Raw genomic sequence first — 21289 nt, 5'->3', positions numbered from 1 at the left:
CTCTCCCCTCCCTCTCACTCTCTCTCCTCCCATCCTTCATACTATCTATCTCTCCCCTCCCTCTCACTCTCTCTCTCCTCCCATCCTTCATATTATCTATCTCTCCCCTCCCTCTCACTCTCTCTCTCCTCCCATCCTTCATACTATCTATCTCTCCCCTCCCTCCCTCTCACTCTCTCTCTCCTCCCATCCTTCATACTATCTATCTCTCCCCTCCCTCCCTCTCACTCTCTCTCCTCCCATCCTTCATACTATCTATCTCTCCCCTCCCTCTCACTCGCTCTCTCCTCCCATCCTTCATACTATCTATCTCTCCCCTCCCTCTCACTCTCTCTCCTCCCATCCTTCATACTATCTATCTATCTCTCCCCTCCCTCTCGCTCTCTCTCTCCTCCCATCCTTCATACTATCTATCTATCTCTCCCCTCCCTCTCGCTCTCTCTCTCCTCCCATCCTTCATACTATCTATCTCTCCCCTCCCTCTCGCTCTCTCTCCTCCCATCCTTCATACTATCTATCTCTCCCCTCCCTCTCACTCTCTCTCCTCCCATCCTTCATACTATCTATCTCTCCCCTCCCTCTCACTCTCTCTCCTCCCATCCTTCATACTATCTACCCCTCCCTCTCACTCTCTCTCTCCTCCCATCCTTCATACTATCTATCTATCTCTACCCTCCCTCTCACTCTCTCTCCTCCCATCCTTCATACTATCTATCTCTCCCCTCCCTCTCACTCTCTCTCTCCTCCCATCCTTCATACTATCTATCTCTCCCCTCCCTCTCGCTCTCTCTCTCCTCCCATCCTTCATACTATCTATCTCTTCCCTCCCTCTCGCTCTCTCTCTCCTCCCATCCTTCATACTATCTATCTCTCCCCTCCCTCTCGCTCTCTCTCTCCTCCCATCCTTCATACTATCTACCTACCCCTCCCTCTCACTCTCTCTCTCCTCCCATCCTTCATACTATCTACCTACCCCTCCCTCTCACTCTCTCTCTCCTCCCATCCTTCATACTATCTATCTATCCCCTCCCTCTCGCTCTCTCTCTCCTCCCATCCTTCATACTATCTACCTACCCCTCCCTCTCACTCTCTCTCTCCTCCCATCCTTCATACTATCTATCTATCCCCTCCCTCTCGCTCTCTCTCTCCTCCCATCCTTCATACTATCTACCTACCCCTCCCTCTCACTCTCTCTCTCCTCCCATCCTTCATATTATCTATCTCTCCCCTCCCTCTCACTCTCTCTCCTCCCATCCTTCATACTATCTATCTATCCCCTCCCTCTCGCTCTCGCTCTCTCTCTCCTCCCATCCTTCATACTATCTACCTACCCCTCCCTCTCACTCTCTCTCTCCTCCCATCCTTCATACTATCTACCTACCCCTCCCTCTCACTCTCTCTCTCCTCCCATCCTTCATACTATCTACCTACCCCTCCCTCTCACTCTCTCTCTCCTCCCATCCTTCATACTATCTATCTATCCCCTCTATCTCTCACTCTTCTCTTTCTCCCTCCCACTCTCTCCCCATCATCCTCTCTCTTTCCCCCCCATCCTTCTGTGTCTTTATATCTCTCTCTTCCCCATCCCTCTCTCCCCCTCTCTCTCTCTCTCTCTCTCTCTGTCTCTCTCTGGTGTCTCTTTAAGGGGTTGGGACTGATCACCTCCACATGGACTGACAGTCAGCCAGCAGACGCAGCCCAGACACGGCAGGCTAAGAGAGACATGGAAACACACAAGGCACACGCACGCACACACGCAAGCACGCACGCACACACGCACGCACGCACGCACGCACGCACGCACGCACGCACGCACGCACGCACGCACACTCTGTGGATGTCGAGTAATAGGCCATGTGAATCTGCCTTGTCTAACAGACTGGTCATGTAATGTCATGACCTAATGTGCTATACAGAGACACGCTGGCCACAGTCTTGTGTTGTAATCTAATAGTCTTCTCCTGTGTGAATTAAACATGGTGACAACAGATGGCAGACATAGTCAACGGTAGAGAGATACAGACCCAGAACCAGACATGAATAGAGATAATGTAATTACACACACACACACACACACACACACACACACACACACACACACACACACACACACACACACACACACACACACACACACACACACACACACACACACACACACACACACACACACACACACACACACACACACACACACACACACACACACACACACTTTGAATACTTTATTTGCACTCTTCACAGTCAAGCATTGAGGTACAAAGGACCCAAATATGTCAAAGGTCACAGAGTCTTAGAATCATGGAAACCAGAAACACTTCTCCTCCACAGAGATAATCTACAATAACAGCTGACACAGAGCTATACAGGCCAGCTGCTCTGCTTTTTCCCTTTGGAAGGTATGTAATAATACACACAACACATGCAGTGCAGCCAGGCAGGCACGCACACACACCGACACACGTACCTGCCGTGTTTGGCCTCAGTAGAGTCTGACCAGGCGCTGGAAGCCGTGATGTCAGAGTCAGGGATGGTGCCATCCTCCATCCCCAGGGCATAACGACACTGAGCTGCATGGATGTGTGTGTGTGTGTGTGTGTGTGTGTGACCGTGTGTGTGTGTGTGTGTGAGAGAAAGGGAGACACAGACAGAGAGAGGGGGGGACAATAATGAGACAGAGACTACATAACATAATTCATCATGCCTGTCATACAGAGAATAGAGGACAGAATAGAACATTCTACTATCATACATATTCTACTATCATACATTGTACTATCATACACATTCTACTATCATACACATTCTACTATCATACACATTGTACCATCATACACATTCTACTATCATACATTGTACTATCATACACATTGTACTATCATACACATTGTACTATCATACATTGTACTATCATACACATTGTACTATCATTCATTCTACTATCATACATATTCTACTATCATACACATTGTACTATCATACATATTCTACTATCATACACATTCTACTATCATACACATTGTACTATCATACACATTGTACTATCATACATATTCTACTATCATACATTGTACTATCATTCATTGTACTATCATATACATTGTACTATCATACACATTGTACTATCATACACATTCTACTATCATACATATTCTACTATCATACACATTCTACTATCATACACATTCTACTATCATTCATTCTACTATCATACATATTCTACTATCATACACATTGTACTATCATACACATTCTACTATCATACATTGTGCTATCCTACACATTGTACTATCATTCATTCTACTATCATACATATTCTACTATCATACACATTGTACTATAATTCATTCATACATATTCTACTATCATACACATTCTACTATCATACACATTCTACTATCATACACATTCTACTATCATACATATTCTACTATCATACATATTCTACTATCATACATTGTCCTATCATTCATTGTACTATCATACACATTGTACTATCATACATTGTACTATCATACACATTCTACTATCATACATTGTACTATCATACACATTCTACTATCATACATATTCTACTATCATACATATTCTACTATCATACACATTCTACTATCATACACATTCTACTATCATACATATTCTACTATCATACACATTCTACTATCCTACACATTCTACTATCATACATATTCTACTATCATACACATTGTACTATCATACACATTCTACTATCATACACATTCTACTATCATACCAGTGGTGGGCCGTCAGGGCCAGCAAGGCCTTCTCTGCTGGCCTAAACATCATCAGAATATAATTTTAAAAAATATATATTTTCCCACAAATATGTATTAAATTATTCCCCAGAGTAAGAGTTATACTCTTCATTTCATAGCTTTCCTCTTGGTTGCACTGCTTCCAGCCCCAGGTTGAGATTTGGAGGGCTGGTCTTTATGTTAGATCTTTTATCCAATCATATTCAGCCATCATGTGTTGCCAGGGGTCTAAAATCTGCCCTCAGGCCTTCAGAATCAACAGTGCGGGCGCTTGTAGCTTATAGTGAATGGAAATGAAAATTTAGTGTCAACCAATCAGCTTTAGAGTTGGCTATTGTACGCCTGCTGGCTGGCTCCAGTGTTACACAGGAGCCAGCTAGCAGGCGTAGTGCGTGCACGTCTTTTGATTGGATTACCAATATTGAGAGGCAGGTCCTATGGGCAGGTCTATGCAGATCTAGGAAACTGAATTTGATAAACGAATTAATTTGCGTACTACTAAGCTGTTTTTTCAACCCACAATGGCGGAAGGAGGAGAAGATATCGATTTGGTCGAGGATATAATTATAACGCCATTCTCAAGACGAACTTTTCAAGAAAAGTTAGACATTGTAAGGAGAGGTCGCCCGACGCCGAACTACGAGCGCTCTCAATGGCTCACAGGCTCCGAGAAGCACTGCAAACTGTACTGCTGGGAATGCCTATTATTTGCAAGTGATCGATTTGGTGTTTGGACCCACACTGGCTTTGCAAACTTGAGTTGTCTAACCAAGGCAGCAACGAGACACCAAAGTACGGCTGGGCACTTACAAGCAATGGTGCTTTTGAAAACTTTTGGGGACACCGGAGTGGATCTACAGTTCAACGAACAAACGCGCAGGGCAACGGAGCTGCACAATGAAAAGGTGAAGGGAAATATTGAAAAGACTCATTGATTGTGTCATGTTTTTGGGTAAACACTGTTGAAATGTCAATTTGTCAATTTCAAGGTGACGCAACGCCTGGTTATACTGCGTTTCTGTCTAAATGTATAGTGTCTAGAGCCATGGCATCATAATGATGGTAATAAGAGGTGGATTAATTCGGGTGGGACTGTGTAGTACCTCACTGAAGGCCCAGGCCCCAGGCCCACGGCACGCCACTGTATCATACACATTCTACTATCATACATCAGGAGTAACATGATAGCTAAAATTATCTTAATTTGACCTGTTTCTCACAGCAGGAAAATAATCCTGCAGCAACAGGAAACATTCATTATTGTGTGGATTATAATTAATGGACATTTTTGTTAAGGAAAATCAAGTCGAACACACTACAAGTTTGCGAAATGTCCTGCAACAACAGGGTGATCCTACACCTGTACATGTCATTGTTGGAGCCAGTCATTGTTCACGCAGCATTAAGTCATCTCCGTCTCCATCTTTCCATCTCCATCTTTCCTTCTCTATCTTTCCTTCTCTATCTTTCCATCTCCATCTTTCCATCTCCATCTTTCCTTCTCCATCTTTCCTTCTCTATCTTTCCGTCTCCATCTTTCCTTCTCTATCATTCCTTCTCTATCTTTCCATCTCCATCTTTCCATCTCCATCTCCATCTTTCCTTCTCTATCTTTCCCTCTCTATCTTTCCTTCTCTTTCTTTCCGTCTCCATCTTTCCATCCCCATCTTTCCTTCTCTATCTTTCCATCTCCATCTTTCCGTCTCCATCTTTCCGTCTCCATCTTTCCGTCTCCATCTTTCCGTCTCTATCTTTCCTTCTCTATCTTTCCTTCTCTATCTTTCCTTCTATATCTTTCCGTCTCCATCTTTCCGTCTCCATCTTTCCGTCTCCATCTTTCCGTCTCTATCTTTCCTTCTCTATCTTTCCTTCTCTATCTTTCCTTCTATATCTTTCCATCTCCATCTTTCCGTCTCCATCTTTCCTTCTCTATCTTTCCGTCTCCATCTTTCCTTCTCTATCTTTCCTTCTCCATCTTTCCGTCTCCATCTTTCCGTCTCCATCTTTCCTTCTCTATCTTTCCGTCTCCATCTTTCCTTCTCAGTCTTTCCTTCTCTATCTTTCCTTCTCTATCATTCCTTCTCCATCTTTCCTTCTCCATCTTTCCGTCTCCATCTTTCCGTCTCCATCTTTCCGTCTCCATCTTTCCATCTCCATCTTTCCTATCTTTCCCACATGGCAACCTACTCCAATGTTCTGGTCAAAAGCAATGCGTTCTATAGGGAATAGGGTACCATTTGGGACACATCTTCAGACTGCGTAGTGGAGCTCATCCAATAATGTCCTTGTCAGCTCTTATTTCTCTTCTAGTCACTCAGGAAGAAACACGTACAGTCAATGTTAATTAACAATCTAATAGGATTAATATTGAAGAATAGGAGCTGCCAAGTTCATTACAAACAGATATCCTTCTATTAGCTAATAACCCTGAAGAGGTATCATTCTCCATTTCTTTACTTTAACAGGCAGATGAGGTGAGGTGAGTACAGGAGTAAAAAGAGGAGGAGGAGGGGAAAGAGAAAGAGAAGGAAGAGGGGCATGAGGAGGCGGAGGAGAGGAGAAAGAGAAGGAAGAGGGGCATGAGGAGGAGGAGGGAAGGAGAGAGAAGGAAGAGGGGCATGAGGAGGAGGAGGGGAGAAAGAGAAGGAAGAGGGGCATGAGGAGGAGGAGGGGAGGAGAAAGAGAAGGAAGAGGGGCATGAGGAGGAAGAGGGGGAGGAGAAAGAGAAGGAAGAGGGGCATGAGGAGGCAGAGGGGGAGGAGAAAGTGAAGGAAGAGGGGCATGAGGAGGAGGGGAAGGAGAAAGAGAAGGAAGAGGGGCATGAGGAGGAGGAGGGGGAGGAGAAAGAGAAGGAAGAGGGGCATGAGGAGGAGGAGGGGGAGGAGAAAGAGAAGGAAGAGGGGCATGAGGAGGCAGAGGGGGAGGAGAAAGAGAAGGAAGAGGGGCATGAGGAGGCGGAGGGGAGGAGAAAGAGAAGGAAGAGGTGCATGAGGAGGAGGAGGGGAGGAGAAAGAGAAGGAAGAGGCGCATGAGGAGGCGGAGGGGAGGAGAAAGAGAAGGAAGAGGGACATGAGGAGGCAGAGGGGGAGGAGAAAGAGAAGGAAGAGGTGCATGAGGAAGAGGAGGGGAGGAGAAAGAGAAGGAAGAGGGGCATGAGGAGGAGGAGGGGAGGAGAAAGAGAAGGAAGAGGTGCATGAGGAGGCGGAGGGGAGGAGAAAGAGAAGGAAGGGGTGCATGAGGAGGAGGAGGGGAGGAGAAAGAGAAGGAAGAGGGGCATGAGGAGGCAGAGGGGAGGAGAAAGAGAAGGAAGAGGGGCATGAGGAGGCAGAGGGGGAGGAGAAAGAGAAGGAAGAGGTGCATGAGGAGGCAGAGGGGAGGAGAAAGAGAAGGAAGAGGTGCATGAGGAGGAGGAGGGGAGGAGGAAGAGAAGGAAGAGGGGCATGAGGAGGCGGAGGGGAGGAGAAAGAGAAGGAAGAGTGGCATGAGGAGGCAGAGGGGAGGAGAAAGAGAAGGAAGACGGGCATGAGGAGGCAGAGGGGGAGGAGAAAGAAGGGGGAGAGGGGCAGGAGGAGGAGGGGGGGAGGAGATAGAGAAGGAAGAGGTGCATGAGGAGGCGGAGGGGAGGAGAAAGAGAAGGAAGAGGGGCATGAGGAGGCAGAGGGGGAGGAGAAAGAAGAGGAAGCGGGGCAGGAGGAGGAGGAGGGGGAGGAGAAAGAGAAGGAAGAGGGGCATGAGGGGGCGGAGGGGAGGAGAAAGAGAAGGAAGAGGGGCATGAGGAGGCAGAGGGGGAGGAGAAAGAAGAGGAAGAGGGGCAGGAGGAGTAGGGGGGGGAGAAAGAGAAGGAAGAGGGGCATGAGGAGGAGGAGGGGAGGAGAAAGAGAAGGAAGAGGGGCATGAGGAGGCAGAGGGGAGGAGAAAGAGAAGGAAGAGGGGCATGAGGAGGAGGAGGGAAGGAGAGAGAAGGAAGAGGGGCATGAGGAGGAGGAGGGGAGAAAGAGAAGGAAGAGGGGCATGAGGAGGAGGAGGGGAGGAGAAAGAGAAGGAAGAGGGGCATGAGGAGGAGGAGGGAAGGAGATAGAAGGAAGAGGGGCATGAGGAGGAGTGGAGGAGAAAGTGAAGGAAGAGGGGCATGAGGAGGCGGAGGGGGAGGAGAAAGAAGAGGAAGAGGGGCATGAGGAGGAGGAGGGGGAGGAGAAAGAGAAGGAAGAGGGGCATGAGGAGGAGGAGGGGAGGAGAAAGAGAAGGAAGAGGGGCATGAGGAGGAGGAGGGGAGGAGAAAGAAGAGGAGAAGGTGGAAGTGGAGGGGAAAGTGAAAGAGGGGATGAGGAGGACATAGGGCAGACAGTTAACAGATGAAATGGACAGCTCTGCTCTGCCCGGTTCAAATATCAGCCCAGACAACGGTCCTACAGGCATATATCAACCAGGCATTATCAAACGACTTAACTATCTGCCATGACTTCACTAGAGGGCCAGACATGACCAAATAGAGGGCAGAGAACCAGTCTTCACAGTGAGTGGTGGTGGTGGGCCAGATGATATGAAAGGAAGGGGGTGTGGGGGGGTGGTGGAAAATGAGAGGCGATAATGGGGTGGTGCTAGTGGGGGGATATAACTCAGTTATTGTTATGGATGCTGTCATTGATATGGGGTGTGGATAACTGATACTGTCAGTGATATAGTGGCGTGGATAACTGATACTGTCATTGATATGGGGACGTGGATAACTGATACTGTCATTGATATGGGGTGTGGATAACTGATACTGTCAGTGATATAGTGGCGTGGATAACTGATACTGTCATTGATATGGGGACGTGGATAACTGATACTGTCATTGATATGGTGGTGTGGATAACTGATACTGTCAGTGATATGGGGACGTGGATAACTGATACTGTCATTGATATGGGGACGTGGATAACTGATACTGTCATTGATATGGGGACGTGGATAACTGATACTGTCATTGATATGGGGACGTGGATAACTGATACTGTCATTGATATGGGGTGTGGATAACTGATACTGTCATTGATATGGGGACGTGGATAACTGATACTGTCATTGATATGGTGGCGTGGATAACTGATACTGTCATAGATACGGGGACGTGGATAACTGATACTGTCAGTGATATGGTGGTGTGGATAACTGATACTGTCATTGATATGGTGGCGTGGATAACTGATACTGTCATTGATATGGTGGCGTGGATAACTGATACTGTCATTGATATGGGGACGTGGATAACTGATACTGTCATTGATATGGTGGCGTGGATAACTGATACTGTCATTGATATGGTGGCGTGGATAACTGATACTGTCATTGATATGGGGGCGTGGATAACTGATACTGTCATTGATATGGTGGCATGGATAACTGATACTGTCAGTGATATGGGGACGTGGATAACTGATACTGTCAGTGATATGGGGGCGTGGATAACTGATACTGTCAGTGATATGGGGGCGTGGATAACTGATACTGTCATTGATATGGGGACGTGGATAACTGATACTGTCAGTGATATGGTGGCGTGGATAACTGATACTGTCATTGATATGGGGACGTGGATAACTGATACTGTCATTGATATGGGGGCGTGGATAACTGATACTGTCATTGATATGGTGGCGTGGATAACTGATACTGTTATTGATATGGGGACGTGGATAACTGATACTGTCAGTGATATGGGGGCGTGGATAACTGATACTGTCATTGATATGGTGGCGTGGATAACTGATACTGTCATTGATATGGTGGCGTGGATAACTGATACTGTCATTGATATGGGGTGTGGATAACTGATACTGTCAGTGATATGGGGTGTGGATAACTGATACTGTCATTGATATGGGGTGTGGATAACTGATACTGTCAGTGATATGGGGACGTGGATAACTGATACTGTCATTGATATGGTGTGTGGATAACTGATACTGTCAGTGATATGGGGTGTGGATAACTGATACTGTCAGTGATATGGGGACGTGGATAACTGATACTGTCATTGATATGGGGTGTGGATAACTGATACTGTCATTGATATGGTGGCGTGGATAACTGATACTGTCATTGATATGGGGACGTGGATAACTGATACTGTCATTGATATGGTGGCGTGGATAACTGATACTGTCATTGATATGGGGGCGTGGATAACTGATACTGTCATTGATATGGTGGCGTGGATAACTGATACTGTCATTGATATGGGGGCGTGGATAACTGATACTGTCATTGATATGGGGGCGTGGATAACTGATACTGTCATTGATATGGGGGCGTGGATAACTGATACTGTCAGTGATATGGGGTGTGGATAACTGATACTGTCATTGATATGGTGGCGTGGATAACTGATACTGTCATTGATATGGGGGCGTGGATAACTGATACTGTCATTGATATGGTGGCGTGGATAACTGATACTGTCATCGATATGGGGTGTGGATAACTGATACTGTCATTGATATGGTGGTGTGGATAACTGATACTGTCATTGATATGGTGGCGTGGATAACTGATACTGTCAGTGATATGGTGGCGTGGATAACTGATACTGTCAGTGATATGGGGGCGTGGATAACTGATACTGTCATTGATAAGGGGGCGTGGATAACTGATACTGTCATTGATATGGTGGTGTGGATAACTGATACTGTCATTGATATGGGGGCGTGGATAACTGATACTGTCAGTGATATGGGGGCGTGGATAACTGATACTGTCAGTGATATGGGGGCGTGGATAACTGATACTGTCATTGATATGGTGGCGTGGATAACTGATACTGTCATTGATATGGGGACGTGGATAACTGATACTGTCATTGATATGGTGGCGTGGATAACTGATACTGTCATTGATATGGTGGCGTGGATAACTGATACTGTCATTGATATGGTGGCGTGGATAACTGATACTGTCATTGATATGGGGGCGTGGATAACTGATACTGTCATTGATATGGTGGCGTGGATAACTGATACTGTCATTGATATGGTGGCGTGGATAACTGATACTGTCATTGATATGGGGACGTGGATAACTGATACTGGCATTGATATGGTGGCGTGGATAACTGATACTGTCATTGATATGGGGACGTGGATAACTGATACTGTCATTGATATGGTGGCGTGGATAACTGATACTGTCATTGATATGGTGGCGTGGATAACTGATACTGTCATTGATATGGGGGCGTGGATAACTGATACTGTCATTGATATGGGGACGTGGATAACTGATACTGTCATTGATATGGGGGCGTGGATAACTGATACTGTCATTGATATGGTGGCGTGGATAACTGATACTGTCATTGATATGGGGACGTGGATAACTGATTCTGTCATTGATATGGGGACGTGGATAACTGATACTGTCATTGATATGGTGGCGTGGATAACTGATACTGTCATTGATATGGTGGCGTGGATAACTGATACTGTCATTGATATGGGGACGTGGATAACTGATACTGTCATTGATATGGTGGCGTGGATAACTGATACTGTCATTGATATGGGGGCGTGGATAACTGATACTGTCAGTGATATGGTGGCGTGGATAACTGATACTGTCATTGATATGGGGTGTGGATAACTGATACTGTCAGTGATATGGGGACGTGGATAACTGATACTGTCATTGATATGGGGTGTGGATAACTGATACTGTCATATGATACTGTCAGTGATATGGGGACGTGGATAACTGATACTGTCATTGATATGGGGGCGTGGATAACTGATACTGTCATTGATATGGTGGCGTGGATAACTGATACTGTCATTGATATGGTGGCGTGGATAACTGATACTGTCATTGATATGGGGTGTGGATAACTGACACTGTCATTGATATGGGGTGTGGATAACTGATACTGTCATTGATATGGTGGTGTGGATAACTGATACTGTCATTGATATGGTGGCGTGGATAACTGATACTGTCAGTGATATGGGGACGTGGATAACTGATACTGTCATTGATATGGTGGCGTGGATAACTGATACTGTCATTGATATGGTGGCGTGGATAACTGATACTGTCATTGATATGGTGGCGTGGATAACTGATACTGTCATTGATATGGGGACGTGGATAACTGATACTGTCATTGATATGGGGACGTTGATAACTGATACTGTCATTGATATGGTGGCGTGGATAACTGATACTGTCATTGATATGGGGGCGTGGATAACTGATACTGTCAGTGATATGGTGGCGTGGATAACTGATACTGTCATTGATATGGGGTGTGGATAACTGATACTGTCAGTGATATGGGGATGTGGATAACTGATACTGTCATTGATATGGGGTGTGGATAACTGATACTGTCATATGATACTGTCAGTGATATGGGGACGTGGATAACTGATACTGTCATTGATATGGGGACGTGGATAACTGATACTGTCATTGATATGGGGGCGTGGATAACTGATACTGTCATTGATATGGGGTGTGGATAACTGATACTGTCATTGATATGGGGTGTGGATAACTGACACTGTCATTGATATGGGGTGTGGATAACTGATACTGTCAGTGATATGGGGACGTGGATAACTGATACTGTCATTGATATGGGGTGTGGATAACTGATACTGTCAGTGATATGGGGTGTGGATAACTGATACTGTCAGTGATATGGGGACGTGGATAACTGATACTGTCATTGATATGGGGTGTGGATAACTGATACTGTCATTGATATGGTGGCGTGGATAACTGATACTGTCATTGATATGGGGACGTGGATAACTGATACTGTCATTGATATGGTGGCGTGGATAACTGATACTGTCATTGATATGGGGGCGTGGATAACTGATACTGTCATTGATATGGTGGCGTGGATAACTGATACTGTCATTGATATGGGGGCGTGGATAACTGATACTGTCATTGATATGGGGGCGTGGATAACTGATACTGTCATTGATATGGGGGCGTGGATAACTGATACTGTCATTGATAATGGCTGGATAACTGATACTGTCATTGATATGGGGCGTGGAGAACCATACGTGGATAACTGATACTGTCATTGATATGGGGGCGTGGATAACTGATACTGTCATTGATATGGGGGCGTGGATAACTGATACTGTCAGTGATATGGTGGTGTGGATAACTGATACTGTCATTGATATGGTGGCGTGGATAACTGATACTGTCATTGATATGGGGGCGTGGATAACTGATACTGTCATTGATATGGTGGCGTGGATAACTGATACTGTCATCGATATGGGGTGTGGATAACTGATACTGTCATTGATATGGTGGATGTGGATAACTGATACTGTCATTGATATGGTGGCATGGATAACTGATACTGTCAGTGATATGGTGGCGTGGATAACTGATACTGTCAGTGATATGGGGGCGTGGATAACTGATACTGTCATTGATAAGGGGGCGTGGATAACTGATACTGTCATTGATATGGTGGTGTGGATAACTGATACTGTCATTGATATGGGGGCGTGGATAACTGATACTGTCAGTGATATGGGGGCGTGGATAACTGATACTGTCAGTGATATGGGGGCGTGGATAACTGATACTGTCATTGATATGGTGGCGTGGATAACTGATACTGTCATTGATATGGGGACGTGGATAACTGATACTGTCATTGATATGGTGGCGTGGATAACTGATACTGTCATTGATATGGTGGCGTGGATAACTGATACTGTCATTGATATGGTGGCGTGGATAACTGATACTGTCATTGATATGGGGGCGTGGATAACTGATACTGTCATTGATATGGTGGCGTGGATAACTGATACTGTCATTGATATGGTGGCGTGGATAACTGATACTGTCATTGATATGGGGACGTGGATAACTGATACTGGCATTGATATGGTGGCGTGGATAACTGATACTGTCATTGATATGGGGACGTGGATAACTGATACTGTCATTGATATGGTGGCGTGGATAACTGATACTGTCATTGATATGGGGGCGTGGATAACTGATACTGTCATTGATATGGGGACGTGGATAACTGATACTGTCATTGATATGGGGACGTGGATAACTGATACTGTCATTGATATGGGGGCGTGGATAACTGATACTGTCATTGATATGGGGGCGTGGATAACTGATACTGTCATTGATATGGTGGCGTGGATAACTGATACTGTCATTGATATGGGGACGTGGATAACTGATTCTGTCATTGATATGGGGACGTGGATAACTGATACTGTCATTGATATGGTGGCGTGGATAACTGATACTGTCATTGATATGGTGGCGTGGATAACTGATACTGTCATTGATATGGGGACGTGGATAACTGATACTGTCATTGATATGGTGGCGTGGATAACTGATACTGTCATTGATATGGGGTGTGGATAACTGATACTGTCAGTGATATGGGGACGTGGATAACTGATACTGTCATTGATATGGGGTGTGGATAACTGATACTGTCATATGATACTGTCAGTGATATGGGGACGTGGATAACTGATACTGTCATTGATATGGGGGCGTGGATAACTGATACTGTCATTGATATGGTGGCGTGGATAACTGATACTGTCATTGATATGGTGGCGTGGATAACTGATACTGTCATTGATATGGGGTGTGGATAACTGACACTGTCATTGATATGGGGTGTGGATAACTGATACTGTCATTGATATGGTGGTGTGGATAACTGATACTGTCATTGATATGGTGGCGTGGATAACTGATACTGTCAGTGATATGGGGACGTGGATAACTGATACTGTCATTGATATGGTGGCGTGGATAACTGATACTGTCATTGATATGGTGGCGTGGATAACTGATACTGTCATTGATATGGTGGCGTGGATAACTGATACTGTCATTGATATGGGGACGTGGATAACTGATACTGTCATTGATATGGGGACGTGGATAACTGATACTGTCATTGATATGGTGGCGTGGATAACTGATACTGTCATTGATATGGGGCCGTGGATAACTGATACTGTCAGTGATATGGTGGCGTGGATAACTGATACTGTCATTGATATGGGGTGTGGATAACTGATACTGTCAGTGATATGGGGATGTGGATAACTGATACTGTCATTGATATGGGGTGTGGATAACTGATACTGTCATATGATACTGTCAGTGATATGGGGACGTGGATAACTGATACTGTCATTGATATGGGGACGTGGATAACTGATACTGTCATTGATATGGGGGCGTGGATAACTGATACTGTCATTGATATGGTGGCGTGGATAACTGATACTGTCATTGATATGGGGTGTGGATAACTGATACTGTCATTGATATGGGGTGTGGATAACTGACACTGTCATTGATATGGGGTGTGGATAACTGATACTGTCATTGATATGGTGGTGTGGATAACTGATACTGTCATTGATATGGTGGCGTGGATAACTGATACTGTCAGTGATATGGGGACGTGGATAACTGATACTGTCATTGATATGGTGGCGTGGATAACTGATACTGTCATTGATATGGTGGCGTGGATAACTGATACTGTCATTGATATGGGGGCGTGGATAACTGATACTGTCATTGATATGGTGGCGTGGATAACTGATACTGTCATTGATATGGTGGCGTGGATAACTGATACTGTCATTGATATGGGGACGTGGATAACTGATACTGTCATTGATATGGGGACGTGGATAACTGATACTGTCATTGATATGGGGGCGTGGATAACTGATACTGTCATTGATATGGGGGCGTGGATAACTGATACTGTCATTGATATGGTGGCGTGGATAACTGATACTGTCATTGATATGGGGACGTGGATAACTGATTCTGTCATTGATATGGGGACGTGGATAACTGATACTGTCATTGATATGGTGGCGTGGATAACTGATACTGTCATTGATATGGTGGCGTGGATAACTGATACTGTCATTGATATGGGGACGTGGATAACTGATACTGTCATTGATATGGTGGCGTGGATAACTGATACTGTCATTGATATGGGGGCGTGGATAACTGATACTGTCAGTGATATGGTGGCGTGGATAACTGATACTGTCATTGATATGGGGTGTGGATAACTGATACTGTCAGTGATATGGGGACGTGGATAACTGATACTGTCATTGATATGGGGTGTGGATAACTGATACTGTCATATGATACTGTCAGTGATATGGGGACGTGGATAACTGATACTGTCATTGATATGGGGGCGTGGATAACTGATACTGTCATTGATATGGTGGCGTGGATAACTGATACTGTCATTGATATGGTGGCGTGGATAACTGATACTGTCATTGATATGGGGTGTGGATAACTGACACTGTCATTGATATGGGGTGTGGATAACTGATACTGTCATTGATATGGTGGTGTGGATAACTGATACTGTCATTGATATGGTGGCGTGGATAACTGATACTGTCAGTGATATGGGGACGTGGATAACTGATACTGTCATTGATATGGTGGCGTGGATAACTGATACTGTCATTGATATGGTGGCGTGGATAACTGATACTGTCATTGATATGGTGGCGTGGATAACTGATACTGTCATTGATATGGGGACGTGGATAACTGATACTGTCATTGATATGGGGACGTGGATAACTGATACTGTCATTGATATGGTGGCGTGGATAACTGATACTGTCATTGATATGGGGGCGTGGATAACTGATACTGTCAGTGATATGGTGGCGTGGATAACTGATACTGTCATTGATATGGGGTGTGGATAACTGATACTGTCAGTGATATGGGGATGTGGATAACTGATACTGTCATTGATATGGGGTGTGGATAACTGATACTGTCATATGATACTGTCAGTGATATGGGGACGTGGATAACTGATACTGTCATTGATATGGGGACGTGGATAACTGATACTGTCATTGATATGGGGGCGTGGATAACTGATACTGTCATTGATATGGTGGCGTGGATAACTGATACTGTCATTGATATGGGGTGTGGATAACTGATACTGTCATTGATATGGGGTGTGGATAACTGACACTGTCATTGATATGGGGTGTGGATAACTGATACTGTCATTGATATGGTGGTGTGGATAACTGATACTGTCATTGATATGGTGGCGTGGATAACTGATACTGTCAGTGATATGGGGACGTGGATAACTGATACTGTCATTGATATGGTGGCGTGGATAACTGATACTGTCATTGATATGGTGGCGTGGATAACTGATACTGTCAGTGATATGGGGACGTGGATAACTGATACTGTCATTGATATGGGGGCGTGGATAACTGATACTGTCAGTGATATGGGGGCGTGGATAACTGATACTGTCATTGATATGGGGGCGTGGATAACTGATACTGTCATTGATATGGGGGCGTGGATAACTGATACTGTCAGTGATATGGGGCCGTGGATAACTGATACTGTCATTGATATGGTGGCGTGGATAACTGATACTGTCATTGATATGGGGACGTGGATAACTGATACTGTCATTGATATGGGGACGTGGATAACTGATACTGGCATTGATATGGTGGCGTGGATAACTGATACTGTCATTGATATGGGGACGTGGATAACTGATACTGTCATTGATATGGGGGCGTGGATAACTGATACTGTCATTGATATGGGGACGTGGATAACTGATACTGTCATTGATATGGGGACGTGGATAACTGATACTGTCATTGATATGGGGACGTGGATAACTGATACTGTCATTGATATGGGGACGTGGATAACTGATACTGTCATTGATATGGTGGCGTGGATAACTGATACTGTCATTGATATGGGGGCGTGGATAACTGATACTGTCATTGATATGGGGGCGTGGATAACTGATACTGTCAGTGATATGGGGACGTGGATAACTGATACTGTCATTGATATGGGGGCGTGGATAACTGATACTGTCATTGATATGGGGGCGTGGATAACTGATACTGTCAGTGATATGGGGGCGTGGATAACTGATACTGTCATTGATATGGGGACGTGGATAACTGATACTGTCATTGATATGGTGGCGTGGATAACTGATACTGTCATTGATATGGGGGCGTGGATAACTGATACTGTCAGTGATATGGTGGCGTGGATAACTGATACTGTCATTGATATGGGGACGTGGATAACTGATACTGTCATTGATATGGGGACGTGGATAACTGATACTGTCATTGATATGGTGGCGTGGATAACTGATACTGTCATTGATATGGGGGCGTGGATAACTGATACTGTCAGTGATATGGTGGCGTGGATAACTGATACTGTCATTGATATGGGGTGTGGATAACTGATACTGTCAGTGATATGGGGATGTGGATAACTGATACTGTCAATGATATGGGGTGTGGATAACTGATACTGTCATATGATACTGTCAGTGATATGGGGACGTGGATAACTGATACTGTCATTGATATGGGGACGTGGATAACTGATACTGTCATTGATATGGGGGCGTGGATAACTGATACTGTCATTGATATGGTGGCGTGGATAACTGATACTGTCATTGATATGGGGTGTGGATAACTGATACTGTCATTGATATGGGGTGTGGATAACTGACACTGTCATTGATATGGGGTGTGGATAACTGATACTGTCAGTGATATGGGGACGTGGATAACTGATACTGTCATTGATATGGGGTGTGGATAACTGATACTGTCAGTGATATGGGGTGTGGATAACTGATACTGTCAGTGATATGGGGACGTGGATAACTGATACTGTCATTGATATGGGGTGTGGATAACTGATACTGTCATTGATATGGTGGCGTGGATAACTGATACTGTCATTGATATGGGGACGTGGATAACTGATACTGTCATTGATATGGTGGCGTGGATAACTGATACTGTCATTGATATGGGGGCGTGGATAACTGATACTGTCATTGATATGGTGGCGTGGATAACTGATACTGTCATTGATATGGGGGCGTGGATAACTGATACTGTCATTGATATGGGGGCGTGGATAACTGATACTGTCATTGATATGGGGGCGTGGATAACTGATACTGTCAGTGATATGGGGTGTGGATAACTGATACTGTCATTGATATGGTGGCGTGGATAACTGATACTGTCATTGATATGGGGGCATGGATAACTGATACTGTCATTGATATGGTGGCGTGGATAACTGATACTGTCATCGATATGGGGTGTGGATAACTGATACTGTCATTGATATGGTGGTGTGGATAACTGATACTGTCATTGATATGGTGGCGTGGATAACTGATACTGTCAGTGATATGGTGGCGTGGATAACTGATACTGTCAGTGATATGGGGGCGTGGATAACTGATACTGTCATTGATAAGGGGGCGTGGATAACTGATACTGTCATTGATATGGTGGTGTGGATAACTGATACTGTCATTGATATGGGGGCGTGGATAACTGATACTGTCAGTGATATGGGGGCGTGGATAACTGATACTGTCAGTGATATGGGGGCGTGGATAACTGATACTGTCATTGATATGGTGGCGTGGATAACTGATACTGTCATTGATATGGGGACGTGGATAACTGATACTGTCATTGATATGGTGGCGTGGATAACTGATACTGTCATTGATATGGTGGCGTGGATAACTGATACTGTCATTGATATGGTGGCGTGGATAACTGATACTGTCATTGATATGGGGGCGTGGATAACTGATACTGTCATTGATATGGTGGCGTGGATAACTGATACTGTCATTGATATGGTGGCGTGGATAACTGATACTGTCATTGATATGGGGACGTGGATAACTGATACTGGCATTGATATGGTGGCGTGGATAACTGATACTGTCATTGATATGGGGACGTGGATAACTGATACTGTCATTGATATGGTGGCGTGGATAACTGATACTGTCATTGATATGGTGGCGTGGATAACTGATACTGTCATTGATATGGGGGCGTGGATAACTGATACTGTCATTGATATGGGGACGTGGATAACTGATACTGTCATTGATATGGTGGCGTGGATAACTGATACTGTCATTGATATGGTGGCGTGGATAACTGATACTGTCATTGATATGGGGACGTGGATAACTGATACTGTCATTGATATGGGGACGTGGATAACTGATACTGTCATTGATATGGTGGCGTGGATAACTGATACTGTCATTGATATGGGGGCGTGGATAACTGATACTGTCAGTGATATGGTGGCGTGGATAACTGATACTGTCATTGATATGGGGTGTGGATAACTGATACTGTCAGTGATATGGGGATGTGGATAACTGATACTGTCATTGATATGGGGTGTGGATAACTGATACTGTCATATGATACTGTCAGTGATATGGGGACGTGGATAACTGATACTGTCATTGATATGGGGACGTGGATAACTGATACTGTCATTGATATGGGGGCGTGGATAACTGATACTGTCATTGATATGGTGGCGTGGATAACTGATACTGTCATTGATATGGGGTGTGGATAACTGATACTGTCATTGATATGGGGTGTGGATAACTGACACTGTCATTGATATGGGGTGTGGATAACTGATACTGTCATTGATATGGTGGTGTGGATAACTGATACTGTCATTGATATGGTGGCGTGGATAACTGATACTGTCAGTGATATGGGGACGTGGATAACTGATACTGTCATTGATATGGTGGCGTGGATAACTGATACTGTCATTGATATGGTGGCGTGGATAACTGATACTGTCATTGATATGGGGGCGTGGATAACTGATACTGTCATTGATATGGTGGCGTGGATAACTGATACTGTCATTGATATGGGGACGTGGATAACTGATACTGTCATTGATATGGGGACGTGGATAACTGATACTGTCATTGATATGGGGGCGTGGATAACTGATACTGTCATTGATATGGGGGCGTGGATAACTGATACTGTCATTGATATGGTGGCGTGGATAACTGATACTGTCATTGATATGGGGACGTGGATAACTGATTCTGTCATTGATATGGGGACGTGGATAACTGATACTGTCATTGATATGGTGGCGTGGATAACTGATACTGTCATTGATATGGTGGCGTGGATAACTGATACTGTCATTGATATGGGGACGTGGATAACTGATACTGTCATTGATATGGTGGCGTGGATAACTGATACTGTCATTGATATGGGGGCGTGGATAACTGATACTGTCAGTGATATGGTGGCGTGGATAACTGATACTGTCATTGATATGGGGTGTGGATAACTGATACTGTCAGTGATATGGGGACGTGGATAACTGATACTGTCATTGATATGGGGTGTGGATAACTGATACTGTCATATGATACTGTCAGTGATATGGGGACGTGGATAACTGATACTGTCATTGATATGGGGGCGTGGATAACTGATACTGTCATTGATATGGTGGCGTGGATAACTGATACTGTCATTGATATGGTGGCGTGGATAACTGATACTGTC

At 44.8% G+C, this 21289-nt stretch overlaps 1 protein-coding gene across 2 annotated transcripts in view; it reads right to left on the bottom strand.

Moving 5' to 3' along the window:
- Window positions 1–21289, bottom strand: part of LOC139564193 (epithelial discoidin domain-containing receptor 1-like) — a 131501-nt gene that overhangs the window by 55786 nt on the left and 54426 nt on the right. For both annotated transcript variants that reach the window (XM_071383466.1, XM_071383465.1), the window contains exon 3: window positions 2468–2570. In XM_071383466.1, coding sequence (XP_071239567.1) covers window positions 2468–2570 — 103 coding nt within the window. The remainder of the gene's footprint in view (window positions 1–2467; window positions 2571–21289) is intronic.

The sequence above is a fragment of the Salvelinus alpinus genome, chromosome 35 (genome assembly GCF_045679555.1).
Source record: "Salvelinus alpinus chromosome 35, SLU_Salpinus.1, whole genome shotgun sequence".
NCBI lineage: Eukaryota > Metazoa > Chordata > Actinopteri > Salmoniformes > Salmonidae > Salvelinus > Salvelinus alpinus.
The sequence above is the reverse complement of the archived record's forward strand: the minus strand, read 5'-3'. Positions and strand labels throughout refer to the sequence as shown.